General features: G+C 42.3%; 1 protein-coding gene across 1 annotated transcript; it reads right to left on the bottom strand.

The window, feature by feature from the left end:
- Positions 1–3444: 3444 nt before the first annotated feature.
- Positions 3445–15191, bottom strand: LOC101468545 (beta-1,3-galactosyl-O-glycosyl-glycoprotein beta-1,6-N-acetylglucosaminyltransferase). Its single transcript, XM_076890896.1, has 5 exons — positions 15120–15191; positions 5650–6126; positions 5453–5546; positions 4944–5348; positions 3445–4824 (listed from the first exon to the last, which is right to left on the bottom strand). The coding sequence occupies exons 2-5, from the start codon at positions 5955–5957 to the stop codon at positions 4339–4341; spliced, it is 1293 nt and encodes a 430-aa protein (XP_076747011.1). The 5' UTR covers positions 5958–6126; positions 15120–15191; the 3' UTR covers positions 3445–4338.
- Between the last annotated feature and the right edge of the window lie 4596 nt (positions 15192–19787).

The raw sequence follows: 19787 nt of genomic DNA, 5'->3' as shown, positions 1-19787 counted from the left end.
TGGAAGAAGGCTGCAATCACTCATGCTGAAGAAATGGGCTGTCAAATAACAACTGTGCCTTAACCATTTTAGGCTAATACCACAAGAACACCGTGTATGAGGCAAACCTTACCTCATGGAAATCAATTAGAGCAGGCCATCTTGCCATGAAAGCCTCCACCATTGGTGCATCATAACAACTTCATGTCTTCTGTATGAAAAAGTCTTTTCCATCTTGAGTTTCACCAACTCTGTTACTCTTTTTTTATGTCCATGTGGTGGGCTTTGACATGTCAATAGCTTTAAGAGTCCCTTTGTCTGCTACTTCTGAAACTGAGGTGAGGTTAGGAAACTCATTCCCAAGCAAGAAATCCATAAACTGAAGTCTGAAACTGCCCTGAAGACAACACTGTCTCTTGACTTCAACGATGAGATCCTCAGTTGATTCAGGCGCTCCATTAGAGAGCGAGCCTTCGACAGGTTCCGTCAGCCAAAACAGTCTTTAGGACCATAGGACTCCCCATAGGACTCTGTAGGAAAAAAAGAATTAAATATCAGACATTCAGAAAGAATCATTTCAGTTTAGTTTTCATAAAGCTATCCATACCCAATACTCAAAGTTATAAAGATCAGACATAAAAAAAAGAAGAATTTATTTAATGAAATACATGCTACTGAAGCTATTACACTTATATGAACACCTTTTAATTCTATATGCCTTTTTAAAGTTACAATGTGGACTGATCCAATCTCATAGCCAACCAATGGATAAGTATCAAGGAGTTCACAGAGTGTATATTCTTGTGGATACTGGGCTGAGCTCAAAAGCTGTGTCGTGCTCTCTGTACCAGCCACCAAGCTCTCTGACAATGTAGAATATGCTGTGGTACAATGCAGATATGGTTTTTCAGTATTCTGGCAATCCACCTGCTGCCCTTTGGGCCAGTACCATTCCATTTCTATAAGTTATGCCCTTTAATGTCACACACTGTGCAAGGTTGACCTCTAGAATGTCAGGGAATATGTACCTAATAATAATAAGCTATCTCCTCTTTAAGCAAATCTACTAGAGAGGCAGATACAGCTGAGACCTCTAATTCAGACTTGCCAAGAGATGGGGAGTTTAGATGGTAAGCTATCATCATCTGATGTTTTGACTTCTGTAATCATAAAGGTAAAAATTCCACCATCACAAAAAACATTCATTTTAATTGAAAAAAGATATTCCAGTCCAGAAGAGCATCAATGGTTTCTTTAAAGTACCAATCTTTCTCTCATTTATACATAATGTTTTGAGAAGCAGCTCACATATGTTCTACACAAAGTAGAAAAAAAGCGGGGGAAAGGGTCCTAATTTTTGTTAGGACAATGTTGGAAAATTCACAATACATCACTTAATAAGACATACTCTGTTGAACAAACTTATCTCCTTGTAGATATCTGCTGTATTATTTGGGCATGACCGATAGAATAGTCAAGTGACACTACACCTAAAACAATGACTAAATGGAAAAATGATTTGGCATTTATGGGCACAGGTTCTTAAACCCACGTCTAAGGTGGCAGGATCCTTATTATAACTTGAGTGTGTGTCCTCAGCAAGAATTAAGGTATGGCACTGTGCTCCCAGCTTCTTAAACTCTGACGGTTACAGCCAGACTAATTACCCACTGTAGCCATAGCTAGCACGAGTAACACAAACACTATTGCGCTCTCTCAGTGGCGTTTTAACTTGCTAAGCCATCAAAAACGTCAGTGCTCTCTGTCACATGCATAAATTCCATATCTGACCGACAACAGCTGCTTTCTCCCGACTATGTGCAATTTGTTACTATTTTTCAGCTTTAGCCACAAAGCTAATACCAACTTTAGCTAGCACTGTAAAAACAACATGTAGATGCATTACAGACTACTTTTTATATAGCATGCATGCACTACAACAATTCTGTGAAAACGTACCGAACTAAAACAAATGTATTTAAATTACTTACCTTCTCAGTATGCCTGACTCGGTGCCAAAGGTTGCATGTGGCTAAACAGTCTTCCAGAATCTGGCGGTCAATTGCGCTCTCCTTAAATTATGTTGTTGTCTTATTGGATAAGACTCTAGGTCTTATTATCCAATCATATTTAGTTGTTGTCTTTGAATATATTGCATCATTTCCGGTTGTGGTCAAACATGATTACAATGGTTTTAGTATTCTAATTTAGTCACTTTAAATCAATGCAAGAAAAATGAGTAGTCTCAGTATTGTTTATAATCAAGTAAATAGTACTTTATTTAATCATGTAAATAAGAGAAACATGAAAGGCTTGTGTAGCATTAACTAAATTCATTTGTGCAAATTCAAAAGCCTCCCAATTCCCATTTTTTCAGTGCAGGAGCATTTCTCCCTGGAATGTTCTACCACCCCCTCTTTTCAGAAGTTTCTTATTGTTAAAAGGAAATGTTTTCTTCCCACTGTTTTTATCTATGTGAGCCACATGGCTTACAATTTTTAATCAGATTCATCACAGGGTTATTGTGGATTAATTTTGATTAATCAGGATTAAATATCATTCATTTTTATTCTATATTAATCGCATTTTATTTTGCATGAGCAAACAGAAAATGGGAGAATATACGCACTTAACATTTTTATTGAACATCTTGAACATTCATGTTAACAAAAGACTCTGTAAACATTTATGCTCTGCGCATTTATATGGACAGAACCCAGAGTGTCAGATAAAGTGACCAGCTGTTCGTGTCTTGGGCTCAACCACACATGGGAAAGCCTGTGTCTAAACAGCGCCTCTCCCATTGGATAGTAGGAACAATTGCCCTGCCTATAGTAGCAGGGGCCTTCAGCCTCCTGCTGGCTTGCGTGCGCATTCCACTAGAAGTCTGGCGACCTCATGGGCTCTCTTTAGGGGAGTTTCTATTCAGGAGGTGTGTGCAGCTGCATGCTGGGCCTCACCTCACACATTTGCTAGGTTTTACAGGTTAGATGTAACAGCACCTAACCTAGCGCATTCAGTCCTCAGTGCAGGTTCTTCCCAGGTGGGAGCTTCTCCCCTGTGAAGTGATGTTGGGGACAGTTGTCTTCTTAACAGGCATGTCTGGCAATCCGGGAGTCAGTATTTCTCCGATAGTGAGACACAAAACAAATGCTATGAAAGTGAACTTAACCCTTTAAGACCTACCACAGAACCAAGTCCACCAGAGCTTAAATTATATTTTTACATGCTGTAGTGCCATTTTTGGGAGCATTTCAAGTTGATATACATCAATACAACCATTATAGCCCAAATTTTAATAATATGTCTGCATTAAGTGCATAGTAATTACATAAATTGCAAAAAAGTGCAATAAACTACAAAAAAAATTTAAAATCGTTTTTGTTTTTTTAACATATATTTCTAGTTAGAGAAATTTAAGAGGCTTATCCCTCAAAACTGTAAATACAAAAAAGTTGCACAAAATAGTTTCCCACCACAGGAAATTTATTTTAAGTGTCTTCATAGTTTTTATTTTTGAAATACACCAATTTTTATATACTGCAGGAAAAACGAAAATAAACATTATAATGCAAATTTGCAAAAAAAACCAGCATGTGGATCAAAACAAACTATTTCCAGCAGTGCAATATGAGTACTAAGCATCCCAGAAACAACACAGAAAGTCATAAACTCAAACATAACTTTTAAAAACACCAGTATAAACTTATGATTTGAATTTCAAACACATAGGCTTTTGCAGGGTGAGGTCTATAAATACTCTATAGGCTCTTCTTGTTCGTGTGTTTCTTTTATTTATGTATTTCTATTAGTGCTATTTCTGCTATTACAGTGTATGTGTAATATGACAATGTTTAAAATGCAGGAGAGAAAAAAAAGAAGGAAAAGAAATGAACAGGGGAGAAAATAGACAAAAATATAAAAGGATAGACCACAAATAGAAAAGTGTGATGGATTGTCAACTGCTGCACATGTAAGGAAAAAAAAACATACAGCACCTGAAACAGGAAAAAAAAAAAGTGAAAAAGGATAGATACACAAATCAACAAATCCTGTTATGTGTAAGTGTTTTTGTATGTATCTTTGTAACAAAATGTACTTGATAATGTGGGTGGGAAATCACAATAACAATCCCCAGCAGCCGACGGAGATAGGGGCAGCCAACCCCATTTATCCTCAACTCAGGAAAGCACTGACACCACATTTAAAGCAACAGATATAAAGAAACTGTTGTACATTCCTAAAATCTCCTCAACACCTATAACACATCTTTGACAATCATGACCCAACACTACCGAAGAATCTGTTTATAGTTTATCTTTTAGTATTGTCTTTCATAATAATTAATAAACACTTCACCTAAACTAACTCAGTCAGTGCCTTGTATCTCAGATATTTCTCCAAGCAGTAGATAGCAATGAGATCTCTGTCTGCATCAAACTTATTGGCAAAAAGGTGATGCTGTTCAGTCAACCACTGCAGGTCTCCAGCACCATACACACATATTGATCTGACATGGTGGCCTTTACATTCTGGGTATACTGCTTGCAGAGAACCCTCTGACCCCTCGTGCCACTGCCACTTCACCATCCGTGCAATTGCATTCATGTCTGTCATGTCAAATTTACTGTTGGGCCATGTTGAACCAGGAACACCAGGCATTCGTTGTATTGTTGCCCACAGAAACTCATCAGGACTGTAGGTGTCTTTGGCCCACTCAATGAGGGCCTGTATTCGCTTGTCTTCCAACACACTGCGAATGTAACCTCGGTTGACCACAATGTAGGCATTTCCTGATAGTATAGGGAGATTGAAGGGAGTTGGATCCTTTGTTTTTCCTATTGGCTGGGACAATTGAAAGGTTAACATGATGGGGAGTCAGTCTGAGTTGAAGGTTTTTAGAATAGCAAAGAGAATTGATAATAGCTACATCATACATTATAAAAAATATCCAAAAGAAGTACCTGCATTTTTCCATCAACTACTTGGTAAACATTCATCACCCTCTTCTTCTTTCCTTGAGGCATTTCTTCAGACTCCAAACTGTTACCTCCTTTTAGTGAACGCAAAGCTTGCACAATTTCCAAATTAGTTTTTAGAGGGAAATCCTGACCACAGAGGTTGATGAAGTATTTCCATGTTGTACTGGTGTTATAGAGATCAGCCATGCAGTTAAGATCAGCCTGTACACGTGTCCATCCAGCGTAGACCACATCCACAGTCTTGCTGACCATGAACACATTTGGGAAACAGGAAGTAATGGCATTGATGGCAATAAAGACTGAGGCCGGTGCTTTTTTGTCCACATGGACGCAATAAATATTTTGAGGTGCGTAGATAGCTCGCAGTAGTCGTTCAAAGCTATGAACCTATGAATAAAAAGAATTTAATTGAATGTATCAATTAGTAATTTAAAAATTTTTACACCTGCTGCTGAGCTTTTCAGTAAACTTTGAATATAGAAAATACATACCTTGTGATGGACAACCATAGAGTAAGCTAGTGGAAAGTCCTCTTCTTCCTTGCTTAATGGGAAAGTTATATATTTCCTCCTCATCTTGAATTCACTGTAAATTCAAAATTTTGAAGACGCAATGTTGCTTTTAAATTCCATATATTTAAATCGTTACTAAGAGGTAATTAGTGAAACCTGTGATTTAAAGCACAAACCTGCAGTCTTTGGTTGCATTGATATAATACTCATCAGGAATCTGAGTACTCTTCTGAAAGTCTTTGGTGATGGTCAGTAATTTGGCTTGCTGTATTTCATCCTTCTCTCCCTGCAGGATTGCTGAGCAGTTGCAAACTTTCTCTGGGCTCTCATCATCATCGGTATACTCTAGCCATTGATACCTGAGGATGTAGGCAGCACTTCTGCCTGTTTTCAATTGACTAAGTAGGATAAACATCCGCAGTGATCCCAGTACAGCAATGAACTGCAATAATTGTAGCCGCCAGCCTCGTTTTGGAAACCACATTATTTACAGTAATCAAATCTCGAATATAATAAAATTAAAGTGTGTGAGAGCTGCTAAAATGTCTGACAGACACTTCTGGTGCCATAAAATAATAATGAACAATATTTAATAATGCATAGATAAGTTTACTTTCACAAAGGTATGCTGGTTAGTCTGTCCATCACTGCACCTGGAACGATGAGAGAACATGAGTTAGTAGGAAAGAAATATATGTTTTGTTTTGGAGGAAAGAAGGCTCAGGGTTTAAGTAGTCATCATCATGGGCTCATCCGATTAGAATGAGAATAAGCAGTCATCAATCATTTGCAGGTTTTGTCGTTTTATTGAATAATGGGTAAAGGAAAGACACACATGGACTGCTATCTCTCAGCTGCCGCCCCATGTGGGAGTGAGGAAAGAGTGAGCTGCAGGTGAGTGCAGTCCTTAAGGCCAAGCACCAGACCCAATCAAAGGTGAGGAAAGAAACAAGGTGCATCTGGTGAAGTGAATGTGCTGAAAGGTGAGCCTTTACAACATGTTTGTTTTGGGGTTTTTTGTTGCTTTTTTAAAATGCACCTGTAATTTTTATATTTTTGGCCATTTTAAAACATTTTAAAGTAGTAACAAGAGTAAGAAATTAGCAATCGCTAACTTTTTTTTAGCTGTAGTATCCCTATCAAATTCAAACCAACATAAAGCGATAAGAAAATCTAAATATGTTAAAGAGCACCTCTAACACTTTCTGCAAGGTCGATTTTTTTTTTTGTTTGATCTGAAATCCCTTCTGCAAACTCTGCCTTCTAAAATTTTAAGAACTTTAGAAAATAATAATGACATGTTGAAATATCAGGCAACACCATATATGTGAGAATCTCTGTAGTTTTAACACCATAAAACTCTCTAGACTTATTTGTTCTATCAATCAATCAATCAATCAATCAGTCTTTATTTATAAAGCACTTTTCATACAAAAAATGTAGCACAAAGTGCTTTACATAGTTAAAAGCAGCCCACCCCACCCTCCAACTCACTCCCCACACTCTCATTAACATAAATGATGTGAATACACACATATCCCCCCCCCCCCAAACTGTTACACCCCATGCACAGCTGGTACAAGTACGGCACCAAAGAGCGACGTCTTCCCTCATGTGATACCAATAGAATCGGGTTCGTAGTCTGGCCACAGTCCTCTCGACACCAAAATGTCCACCCACTGGCCCTTCGTGCATCTGGCCCATCACTTCTGGTTGTAGCTTGCGTGGCAGTACGATTTGGGGATAGAACTGGGTCTCGTCAAGGCAGTAGAAGCGACGGACCAGAACTCCATCTCTGAAGTAGAGCCGATTCCATTGAGCCCAGTATGTCTTAGTGGCTGGGCTGCATGGTGAAACGATAGTCCATGGGGGGCGCTCACTGCTGGCCTCCATCCAGGCGCGTATGGGTGCAATGTCTGCATCAGCGTCCTGGGCTTGGCTCAGCTCCCCCATGGTCCAGCCATGAAACAGAGAAGCAGTATCAAGGGTTTTAGCCACATATACTTTCTCAGTCAGCTTTACAGTGTGTGTATTAGTGGACATGTTCTGGTGTGATATGTCTGTTCTAGTGTGAATTGTCTGTTCTGAGATGTCTGTGTTGATAGGAGTGTTTTGACATAAAATGTCTGACTTTGTAAGAGCAGTTTGGTCTAAAGTCTTTGTTTCTGGTGTGGTGGTGTTATGACTTACCCCCACTAGACACACCGCTGTAGTAGCCGGTTGTCCCTCCACCCTCACCGGACTCAGCAACAGGGAGCTGGTGTCAGAGTCCAACTCGCATTGAACTGCCTGATGACTGGCCCCCCCGAGATGCTTGGGGGGGTCCTGCACTCTGCATGGACAGGACTGGCGACAGGGTCTTCTGGAGAGGCTATCAGCATTGGTGTGCACTCGACCTGGACGGTGGATGATCTCAAAGTTGTACTCGGCAAGCTTCTCGAGCCATCGAGCTAATTGTGTCATGGTCCTGGGTCGGTGACCCAGCGCTTTAAGTTTATTATTAGCATTTTCCAATTTATTATCATGATTATTATTATTGTTTGAGTTCTACGTGTTATATTCGGTCTGCGTCTGTATCTGTCTGTCTATGGTGTCACCCCGTCTGTTTGTGAATCTGTCTGTTTAGTTCAATGTCTTGTCTGGTTCCATGTGTCTGAGTTTCCTGTTTTATTGTGAAGGTCTGTGTCGTATGTGAGTGTGCTCAGTTTACGTTTCCCCTGTCTCGTCAGCTGTGATTTCTCCCAGGTGTGTTCCCCTCCTGTCTCTTATCCCTTGATTACTGCCATCTGTGTATTTAAGCCCTGTGTTTCTCTGTGTCAGTGTCACGTCGTACCCTCAGATTATGCCTGTGTGTTTCTGTTCTCCATATTCCGTGTTCACTTCAGGTTTTGTTTTTGTACCAGCAATAAAGCTGAGGTTTTGAGTTTCACGTTTGTGTCTGAGTCCTGCGTTTGGATCCTCCTCTCCGCCTGCCCGCACACAGAGCCCTGACAAATTGTCCCTCTGGCTCTTTCATTTTTGTTAGCCACCGTAGACTGCTATGGTCTGTGCGCACTTTGAAAGGCCGTCCAAGGAGATACTGGCAAAAGTGGGACGTGAAATCCACGACGGCTAGTAGTTCACGTCGTGTGGTGCAGTAGTTTTGTTCAGTTCTTGATAGCTTACGACTGCCATATGCCAGCACACGTTCCACGCCCTGTTGCATCTGTGACAGCACCGCGCCGATGCCAGTGTCGCTGGCATCAGTGTCTAGTGTCATTTCTCCATGGTCAAGTGGATAGCCAAGAACAGGGGCAGAGGTGAGTCGACACTTCAGCTTGTCGAAAGCTGCTTGGTGCTCAGCATGCCACTGAAAATGTGCATTCTTCTTGGTCAGGTTGTGCAGGGGTTCGGCTATAGAGGCAAAATCTTTCACAAACCGGCGGTAATATGAGGCCAGGCCGATGAAGCGTCTGACCTCCTGGATGGACGTAGGTGTGGGCCACGTCTGAACTTTTTGAACTTTGCTGGGGTCGGTAGCCACACCATGCTCGGATACCACATGGCCAAGATAAGCAACTTCGCGGCGAAAGAGGCAGCATTTGGCAGGTTTCAGTTTCAAGTTAGCTTGTTGAAGTCTATAGAATACCTGGCCAAGCCGTTGCAGCATCCCCGACACGTCCTTAGCCAGCACGATGATGTCGTCCAAGTAGACCAGGCAGGTCTCCCACTGCATGCCAGCCAGGACGCGGTCCATCAGCCGCTGGAACGTTGCCGGGGCATTGCATAGTCCAAATGGCATGACGTTCCACTCAAAGAGGCCTGTCCTAGTGCAGAAAGCGGCGGCCCTGCGTGCTCTAGGCGTCAGCTCAACCTGCCAGTAGCCTGATGCGAGGTCTAATGTGCTGAACCATCTGGCAGTTGAGAGTGTGTCCAGCGTGTCCTGGATGCGGGGCAGCGGGTAGGCGTCTGTTATGGTGCGGTCGTTGAGAGCCCTGTAGTCAATGCAGAGACGGTATGTCCCATCTTTCTTATGCACCATAACGATGGGCGAGGCCCAGCTGCTGCAGCTGCGTTGGGCGAGACCGCTCTGTAGACTGTCGTAGATCTGCTGTTCAGCATTTTGCTGCTTTTCCCCTGCCATTCTTCGCGGATTTTGTTTGACTGGGGCACCAGGACGGGTTATGATGTCATGCTGCACAAGGCTGGTTCGGCCCAGGTCAGCAGGCCCTGTAGAAAACACATGTCCATAAGTGCAAAGCAAGCGTTTCAGTTGGAGCTGTTCATAGTCATTGAGGTCTGTGGAGCTCTGGGCATAGAGCTCCTGCAGGTGCAGAGGAACCACAGGAGGGCTGGTCAGAGAGTCTGCAGCTGGGGAGACCATGGAGGGTTCCACGGCCTCAGCTGGCTGGAGGAGCCCGGCAATGGATCCCGCCTTAATTGTTACTGCTTTATTGCCAAGGTTAAAAAGGCGAAGTGGGACAGCTTTAGAAGGCTGTGCGTTGACTAGGACTCTGGCGATAAGTACTTTGTGCTTCTCAACAAAACCTTTGGTGGGACTAAGCATCATGTCACCTCGAGCTGCTGCACCAGGATGCACATTGCTCTTGCCCCCGGTTCCACCACCACAGTTCTAGCTATTCTCACTGCGTGTGACTTTGTACTGGCTTCGGTTTGGTAGTAGAGTACCTCTTCACCGAAAAGGATGATGCGGCGTTTGCCAAAATCAAGACGTGCTTCAGCTTGAGTGAGGAAGGGATGCCCAAGCAGCACCTCATTTCCTGCTATATCTGCCACCAAGAAATCAACATCCACCTGTCGATTGTTGATATTGACAGGTATCTGGGCTTCACCTAGCACCGGCACGTCCCCAGGTCCCACACCAAGCAAGGTCTCAACAACTGAGGGCTGTAGTGGTGGTCTCACGTCTGGGTAGATGGAGTTGTAGTAGGGCAGCGGCAGCACGCTCCTCCGGGCTCCACTGTCCAAAACAGCACATACCTCCACTTCGTAGAGGCGCATGGGGATACTCATTTCTTGGCTTTGGCACTTAAGGTGGAGCACAGTGGGTTTTGGGCTGTCCCAAGGGCTACTGTTCAATGTTAAGGCCTTGGTGGTTTTGTGAGGGGAAGGGCACTGCTTTTGGACATGGCCCCAACCTTGACAGTTATGGCAGCGAACCCCACTCCTTTTAAAGTTTCTGTGATTGTTCGGTGTTGTCGAGGGTGTGTGTGGGGCAAAACGATTCGGTGAGGGGCTAGCTGCAGGTGCATGCTCAGCAACAGTCTCATCTCTGTCTTTTTCTCTGACGACGGCAGCTCGGGGCCGGCGTTCAGCTGCGTTACGGGCTCCTTGCTGCATGGCACTGGTTACATAAGATGCAGCCCTTTTAGTGGTTTCGTGTCGGTGGGCTATTTCGTATGCACAGGCAAGTGTGGCTGGGTGCCTCTCTAGCAACTTCTGTACTATTTCTGCATCACCCAGCCCATTGGTGAAAACTTCAACAGCTATAGAGTCTTGTTCAATCTCTGCTCTATTACCATATGCAACAGCCACTTTCCCATAAATGTCATCTCTGAAAACATGCAGGGCCTCACCAGGTTTACGCACTCGCTGCCTCAGTTCTACAGCAACAGCAGCTGCATGGTCAGAAGAAGGGCCATATGCAGTTTCCAGTTCGTCCACCAGGCGGCGGTAATCCCATTTGGATGAGCGGGGATTTCTGTGGATAATGGCCCCTGCTGCTCCAACTAGGCAGAATTTAAGCTGAGTTGTCATTGTTTTTTCTGACCAATAGTTGGCTTCAGCGCAGCTCTCAAACCTGTGCAGAAATTCCTTCCACGGTGTGGTGCCGTCATATTGGCCCGGACGTAGGGTGGGGACTCTCTCTCTAGTGTCACCGTCCTCTTCACTGTCAGATGGGGGCTGTCGGGGCACACAGCGGGTCTTGCCTGGTTTCGAGCGGGGTTTATGCTGTGCAGTGATTTCCCCATAGCTAATGGCTTCATTAAGGCTACTGGAAGGCATACATTGCATGGGTGTATTTAACATTGCGTTAAACTGAGCCGGTGTGCTGTGTACAAAACTGTCCATGTGAGCGGAGGAAAATGGGTTTGAGTCTGGATAGTGGATTTTCATTTGGGGAGTAGGAACTGGATAATAGTTCATGCTGCTGCCTGTGTTTCTCTCACGGCCGTAGCTGCGGCATTCAGCATCAACGAAGGGATTCGTGCGGGAAAACTGCGGCCGGGCAGGACCATCGGGCGGCGCGAATACACACTCTCCATTAGCGTGTGTGTTAGCACAACTTTCGGCACACAGGAATGGGTTCATATGTTCACATTTAGTCACAGCTCTGTCTCTGTTAGCTTCCCTAATGCTCGCGGCACCCTCGGAGACACTGGTCAGCGATATGAACGGGTTGGAGTAATTGGTCTCAAGTCCGTACTTTTCACGAGAATGGCGAGCAGCGGCCATCGCTAGTTAGCTTAGCTACGGCTAATACACTTGTAATTACGGTCACTCGGCTCCTTTGACAACGTGAGAGGGTCCCTTCGTGGTCGCCAGTGTTAACCGTTCCTCGCCGTCAGTCCCCTGACCGTGGTCAGGAGACACGAGGGGAGATGCTTCCTCCAGGGCCGAAGTTTGTCCTCCTTCGGGGTTAACTCCCTTCACTTTTGTGGAGTAGTGAGACAGACAGAAATCAGCCGAGGCACCGGAGAGTACTGAAGAGATGAGGCTTTAATAACAGTACTGCACACTTCGGAAACACACTGCATAGCCTGTAGCCCGTTAGAACGCTGCTCCCGGTCGCCCTCTCTACCCATGACACACTTTCTCACTCTCTTTTCCCTCTTTCGCTCCCCGCGTTTCCTTCACGCGCATGCTCACACACACATCACATACACTCCTTACTGCACCCAGTCACACACAAGACAGCAATTCCCGCAACAATATGGTAAAAGCAGATCTGAGAGATAAGAAGGCCCAAGACCATTAAGACATTTAAAAACCAATAAAAGAACTTTAAAATCGATCCTGAAACACACGGGGAGCCAATGCAGCGATTCTAAAACCGGTGTAACGTGGGCCCGCCCTCTGGTTTTCGTCAGCACACGAGCTGCCGAGTTTTGCAAAAGTTGTAAAGTTGAAATATTCTTCTTAGGAAGACCAGAGAGCAGGGCATTACAGTAATCAATGCGACTGGTAATAAAAGCATGCATCAGCATCTCTGTGTTGGCCCAAGAGAGAATAGGGCGGACTCTGGCTATATTTTTTAGATGATAAAATCCAATTTTGGTTATATGTTTAATATGTGGGATAAAACCAAGCTCAGAGTCAAAAATAACACCCAGGTTTTTCACTTGTAGCGAAGGACATAGTGAAAATGCCTCTAATTTAGACAAGAGTTTCTCTCTCTGAGCCTCAGGACCGACGATTAAAACTTCAGTTTTGTCCTGGTTAAGCTGTAAAAAGTTTTCTGCCATCCAAGATCTTATATCTAAAATACAGTTAAAAAGGGCATCCATTGGTCTGGTGTCATCAGGAGACACAGAGATGTACAGCTGCATGTCATCAGCGTAACTGTGGAAGTTCACTCCATGCCTCCTGATGACACCACCGAGAGGGAGCATATACAAATTAAAAAGTACAGGGCCTAGAACCGACCCTTGAGGCACACCACATGTCATTTTATGGATCTTAGAGGAGCATGTATCCATACTCACCATAAAAGTTCTGTCAGAGAGATAGGAAGTGAACCAGTTGTGTACAGCACCAGAGAGGCCCACCATGTGTTTCAGTCTGTTTAAAAGAATAGCGTGGTCTACTGTATCAAAGGCTGCGCTTAGATCCAGTAGCACCAGGACTGAGAGCTTTTGGGAGTCCCAGTTACATCTAAGATCATTTAAAACCTTTAGGAGAGCCGTCTCTGTGCTGTGGTTCACCCTAAATCCAGACTGGAATATCTCCAGGATCTGTCTATCATTCAAAAAGTCATTAATCTGAGTAAAAACAAGTTTTTCTAAGATTTTACTTAAAAATGGTAAGTTGGATACAGGTCTGTAGTTATTAAAATCATTACAATCCAAATTGCTCTTCTTCAGAAGGGGTCTCACCACCGCCGTTTTAAAGGCAGCAGGGAAGACACCCAACTGAAGAGAGCAATTCATCATGTATAAAAGCTCAGCCTCGAAAAATCCATAAAGTGTTTTAAAGAGTGAAGAAGGGATTGGATCTAAAAGAAATGTGGTGGGTCTCACTGTGGAGAAAACTTTCTGAAGGTTCTCAGCATTAACCAGGACAAAGCTGTCCAGTGTCTCCTCAGGTACAATCGAGCCCTCAGATGTGTTTACAAACATATCGCGATTAGATAAAATATCAGATCTGATGGCGCTGATTTTTCCCCTGAAGTGGTCTGCAAACTGCTCACAGAGCGAGTCTGTGGGGGTTCTTTGGGAGCTGTTAAAATCAGGGTTAAATAAATGATCTATGGTGGAAAAGAGGACCTTGGGATTATTTTTGTTATTACTGATTATTTTGGCGAAGTATGAATTTCTTGAGTTCCTTAATGTATTATTGTACATTTTAAGTTGCTCGCAAAATATTTGATGGTTGATAGTATTTTTATTTTTCCTCCATCTCCTTTCTGCTGCCCTGCAATTTCTTTTGAGTTTTTTGACTTCTTCGTTTCTCCAGGGTGATGCATGTTTTACGTTAATCTTTTTGGTGGTGAGTGGAGCAACGGAGTCAATGCTTTTCTTCAGTTTGCTGTTGAAATGATTAAAAATCAAATCGCAGGGTGCAGGTAAAATCACAGGGGGGCATTCGTCTAAAACCCTGGTAAAATTTGCAGCCACTTCAGAGGTTAGATAGCGCCTCCTTACAGTTCGCACCGAGGTCTCCCGCTGAATAAAACCGGTTTACAACACATCTGCTGTTGTTGTTTAACTACATTCCATTCACTGTTACCTAGCACTCTGTGTACTGTAACCACAAACGGGGCAACTGAAGATTTAGATTCATTAAAAACAAAGGCCAAGTCAGTTTTTCTTTCTAGCCCTTTTAAAGTATTTTTCCTTTTATGGATAAAAGTATTCATTTCCCTTCATTTCCAAGATTTTTTTTAGTATAAGCCTGTTAAATGTCTAAAATCTAATTTATTTTAAATCTCCATCCATCCATTCACTTCCGCTTATCCTTTTATTATTATCCAATTAACCTATCCCCACAAGCTGCATGTCTTTGGACGGTGGGAGGAAGCCGGAGTACCCAGAGGGAACCCACGGAAACACGGGGAGAACATACAAACTCCACACAGAAAGACCCCGGCCTGATGGTGGAATTGAACTCAGGACCTTCTTGCTGTGAGGCAACAGTGCTAACCACCGTGCCACCGTGCTGCCTTATATTAGATCTGTGAACTAAAATTTAACATTTCTGTGTATTTAATCTGCCACTGCAGCAAAACATAAAGATCTGCAGTTCAGATCAAGGACCAACATAAAACTTTAAATTCAATAGGTTTTTTAAGGTAACATGCACAATAAGACAGCAGGAATTTGTGAAAATGAAGCAAAGGTTCTTTTTTTAAAAGTAAAAATATTCTATGAGGTAATTGAACTACACTACAAACAGGCATAAATCATGAAATGATGTTTGAACTTACCTGGAGTTTTGGCACAATAAATCTATTTTTCTATTATTCAGTTTCTTTCCTTGTGTGCTTTGGCATTCCTTTAAGCTTTCTGACAAATGTAACCTGCAGGACACGTTTCCATCAGTTTAGTAGGTGAGGCATTAACAAACTGAAAACATCCTGTCAGTATTTTTCAGAGTAAAAACATCTTTTCAACTGACACATTTATTTCACACTTGATGATTTGTAGCCCTTACAAGAGTTTGTTAAATAAATATATACCAAACAGATCTTGGTAAGCGCAAATGGAAATATATTTAGGATAGAACAGGCAAGTATATTTCCCTGTAGACCTGACCTTGGGAGTGAAACCCATCTAGCCAGCAGGATAATACTTCTAATAGAAATGAAATGCTTTTATTCTGAAAGATAAGTTGATCTTCCGGATAGTTCTCCTCTCTGCACATAATGCCACTGTTTCCACAGAGCAAACGGACCCGAAAACAGTGTAAAAGAATCACATGACTCTAAACTATTTCTATTATAAATATGGAGGGCATTTCATATATTATGTGGGCATACTGATGCCGCTCCTGATCCTTTTTTTTCTGACCTGGTGAAAAACAGATGACTCGAGACAGACTTCTTCAATTCAATCAACTTCTTTATTTCAACCCCTACGCAGGAGGGAATCAGGTCAGCATAAAGCCTCTTGCAGATTCGAAGGGCAGTCCTTCGAACTGTTACATTTATATTATTCCAAAGTTCCTTATTTACCTCCCACCTTTCCTGTTATTCTGATATCACCTTCGTCTATACGTCAAACACAGTTTCGCTCAAAACAATTTCTTCCTCATTTATTGTCTTCTATCTTTCCTTTTAAGGTATTGTATTTAAGGTATCTTTAACCCTGTCATGGTCCTGGGTCGGTGACCCAGCACTTTTAGTTTATTATCATTTTCTAGTTTATTATGATGATGATGATTATTATTGTTTGAGTTCTATGTGTTATATTCGGTCTGCCTTTGAGTCTGCGTCTGTGTCTCTGTCTGTCTATGGTGTCACCCCATCTGTTTGTGAAGCTGTCTGTTTAGATCTGTGTCTTGTTTGGTTCTCCGTGTCTGAGTTTCCTGTTTTATTGTGAAGGTCTCTGTCTGATGTGAGTGTGTTCAGTTTACATTTCCCCTGTCCTGTCAGCTCTGATTTCTTCCAGCTGTGTTGCCCTCCTGTCTCTCATCCCCTGATTACTGGTGTGTGTATTTAAGCCCTGTGTGTTCTCCTGCCTGTTGCAGGTTCGTCTGTGTTCCTCGTGTCCTGCTCGTCGTCTGCCTCTCATCCCTTTGTCGTATGCTCCCAGATCTGTTATTTTAGTTCTCCCAGTTTAGATGTGTTCAGTTATTTGTCTTGCCCCACTGCTTGTTTGCCACTACACCTTGTAAATAAACTTCACTAGCATTTTCATCCACTGCTTGCATCTTGGGTCCTCCTTCCTCCACACCACACGGCTCGCCTTCCCAGCCGTGACAAACCCGTTCTTAAATGAAGAAGAATCCTTTAATTGTCCCACAAGGGGAAATTTGGTTGTAACAGCAGCCAGAAAGACACGTATACAAACAAACAGTACCCAGGACACAGAACAGAAACATACACATTTTTTTTTCTTACATGTTTACATTAAGGACAATGGTTACTATAAACAAAGTACTGTACCATTATTAAATTAAATAAAATTAACTACAGATAAGAGGCAAACCCAGGTTGTAGTGCAAATCGGTTGATTCAATTTAAAAAAAAAAAAAAAGCAAATCCGTTAGTCAGCTGGAACATCCTTAAGTTGAAGTTTAGAGAAGTTTTTCAGAAAGAGACCCCAAATTTTATCAAATGTGCCCTGTGGATTACTTTGAATTGTAATAGGTAATGACGGGCACAGAGTGATACAGAATCTACAAGAGAGAGAACTGAGTCCCAGACGTCATCTGACATAGCCAGATACCCAACTCGTTCTCCCATGTGGACTTGAGGCCTAAAACGGGAGCTGGGGTTACACTGCAGTTTATTATAGATGCGAGATATTACACCTTTGCCTGATAGTTGCAAATTAAGGAGCTCGTCCAGTAAGTTAGCAGCTGGAACTGTCAAAAGTACTGAATTTGACGTCACTTATTTATGTGCGAATGTTTAATAATTAAAGTCAGTCATATATCCACAAACACAACAAGCTGAAAGTCAGTGATATATGTATATGTGTGTATACATACATATATATATATATATATATATATATATATATATATATATATATATCATAATAATCTGACAATACAATAATATTGGCCATATTATATTTACATTACCACAGTGAGATGACTTTAGTCTCATGAACAACATTAACTAATTGTTATTTACTAACTAATCTTAAATAACTGTTCAGCACAGAAATGAAGCCTAACAATCATGTTTTACAGTCCCGTGGTCTCAGCCTCAGATACTCAACTAATCAAAGTGATGTCATGACAAAAATGAATGACCAACAAAACATTTTCCTCCTTCATTTCTGTCAAACAATGCTGTATGTAACGTGTCTTGCGGTTAGTATCATGGTTGCTAGGAAACCTGAACAGCGCGACGAAGCGTATACCGTCCCATTTCACAAGCCTCTCACTTCCGCACTTCTCGTACTTATAGTACACACCGTACGTAGTACGCGTAGTGTGCGTACTTCAAGCGTGCAGACCCTGAATTGGGACACAGCCAGTGTGTGACACAAACTTGAGTGCATGCGTGCTCTGGCTTACGGGGGCTCTTAAAGGGACAGTACACCCCCAAAACGCCAGGTCTAATCATCACCATGACAACCCTACAACAGACCTCTGGTACACAGGCAACCAGTCAAAAACACAATCCCCTCTTTTTAAACCCTTTCCAGGGTTAGTATTAGTTCACTTGGCTAAACAGACGGTAGGGAAGTATGTGGATTTGAAATAAAAAGCAATAAATCATCAGCATAGAGAGAGACTTTGTGTTCAGTTTGACCTCTTTGTATACCCTGAACAAGTTTGATGTTGAAAAAGGGTAGCGTCTGTTGTGATAATTTGATACTACGGTTAGCATTTACAGGATATTGTTTTGTAGTAATATTATACAGGAGAACTGTTACTCAATAAGGCCCATTTACTAGTTGTTTTTCTCTTTCTCTCTGACCCATGTATTGATGTGTAAGACTCACAGGCTGGTACCCCAAGGTCGAAAATACCACAGAGACGAGACCACTTCCTTACTCCCATCCTCCCTTCCTTATGGTTTAGAAAAGAGCTTGTTAAAGGCCAGGTGGTTCGTTTCAGAATTCACTAATGAAAGAACTCTGTATTCTATGTCTAGGAGTGTATTTTGCTGGGATGATCATAAATTGTAGCTGAACTGATAAACTACACAAAGGATACTTCTTTGCTCACAAGGAAGGAAGACGTTTCCTTATTTGGTCTGTACTGGTTTGAACTGAGAACCTGCTGACACACGAACCTTTTTTTTCCTCTATATAAGCTGTTATGTACTAAATAAACCTTTGAGTCGATTTGGGAAGGCAACCTGAAGCAGTCTGTGTTTCCTTGTTCTCCCAAGCTACTCCCGACGTCGTAACTAACCCAGCTGAGCGGCATACCTGAGTGTTACTTTGAATAATTAGGAATCTTATAAGGAAAGGACAAAACTCTGCTTATCGGTGCTCACGCCTTGGAGGGAAACCGGGACGGAGATTTTCTCTTCAGCGTCCATTAACAAAGCCAGACTGATCTTCAGATATGACTGCTGGCAGGAGCCTTCCCAACCTATGGGCCAGCGCTTTAGCTAGGATCTTAAAGTTAACATTCAAAAGCGAAATTAGTCTGTATGATGCACATTCAGTTGGATCTTTCCCCATTTTCACAATTAAAGGTATGGAAACATCATACCAGGAAGTTGGCAGTTTGCCCTGTGTGAATGATTCAGATAGAACCAAGTGGAGTAGAGGTACAAGCTTTGGGGCAAATGGTTTGAAAAATTAAACCAAAAAGCCATCTGGGCCAGGGAACTTCCCTGACTGTAAGGAGAAAATTGCAGTGGTAATCCCTTCTTTGGAAAATGGTGCATCCAACATCTATCTGTGGGTGTCTGCCAGCCCAGGAAAATCCAAGCTTTTAAGAAAATTTATGATAAGTGAGTGGTCGGTGTGAGATTCAGAGGAATAAAGCTTCAGATAATATTCCCTGAACGCATCATTGATTTTGGCATGATCAGTAACGAGCCCGTCATCTGAGTTAATGGCAGTTATACACTGACGTGGATTTAGACCCCTTATTTGGTTAGCTAGGAGTTTGGCCGATTTCCCCCCATGCACAAAAAATGTACTCCTACTCTTTAAGAGTTGCCTCTCCATAGCATGAGTTGAAGGAAGTTCAAATTTGGTTTGAAGTTCAAAATGTTTCTTGTAAACCTCAGAGTCCTTATTGTGTGCATAGTGATGGTCCAAGTCTTTTATTTTATTGGCTAATTCTTGCCTTTCTTTTAAGGTTACCCTCTCCATATTAGCTGTATATGAAATGATCTGTCCTCAGAGATAGGCCTTCATTGAGTCCCAAACTAAAAGGCTAGAAATATTCGGGGAAAGGTTGGTGTCAAAAAAGAGTTTAATTTGGTTATTTATAAATTCCAGAAAGGTATTAT

This window comes from Maylandia zebra, linkage group LG12 (genome assembly GCF_041146795.1).
Source record: "Maylandia zebra isolate NMK-2024a linkage group LG12, Mzebra_GT3a, whole genome shotgun sequence".
Lineage (NCBI taxonomy): Eukaryota > Metazoa > Chordata > Actinopteri > Cichliformes > Cichlidae > Maylandia > Maylandia zebra.
This window is presented reverse-complemented; position numbering and strand designations above follow the sequence as displayed.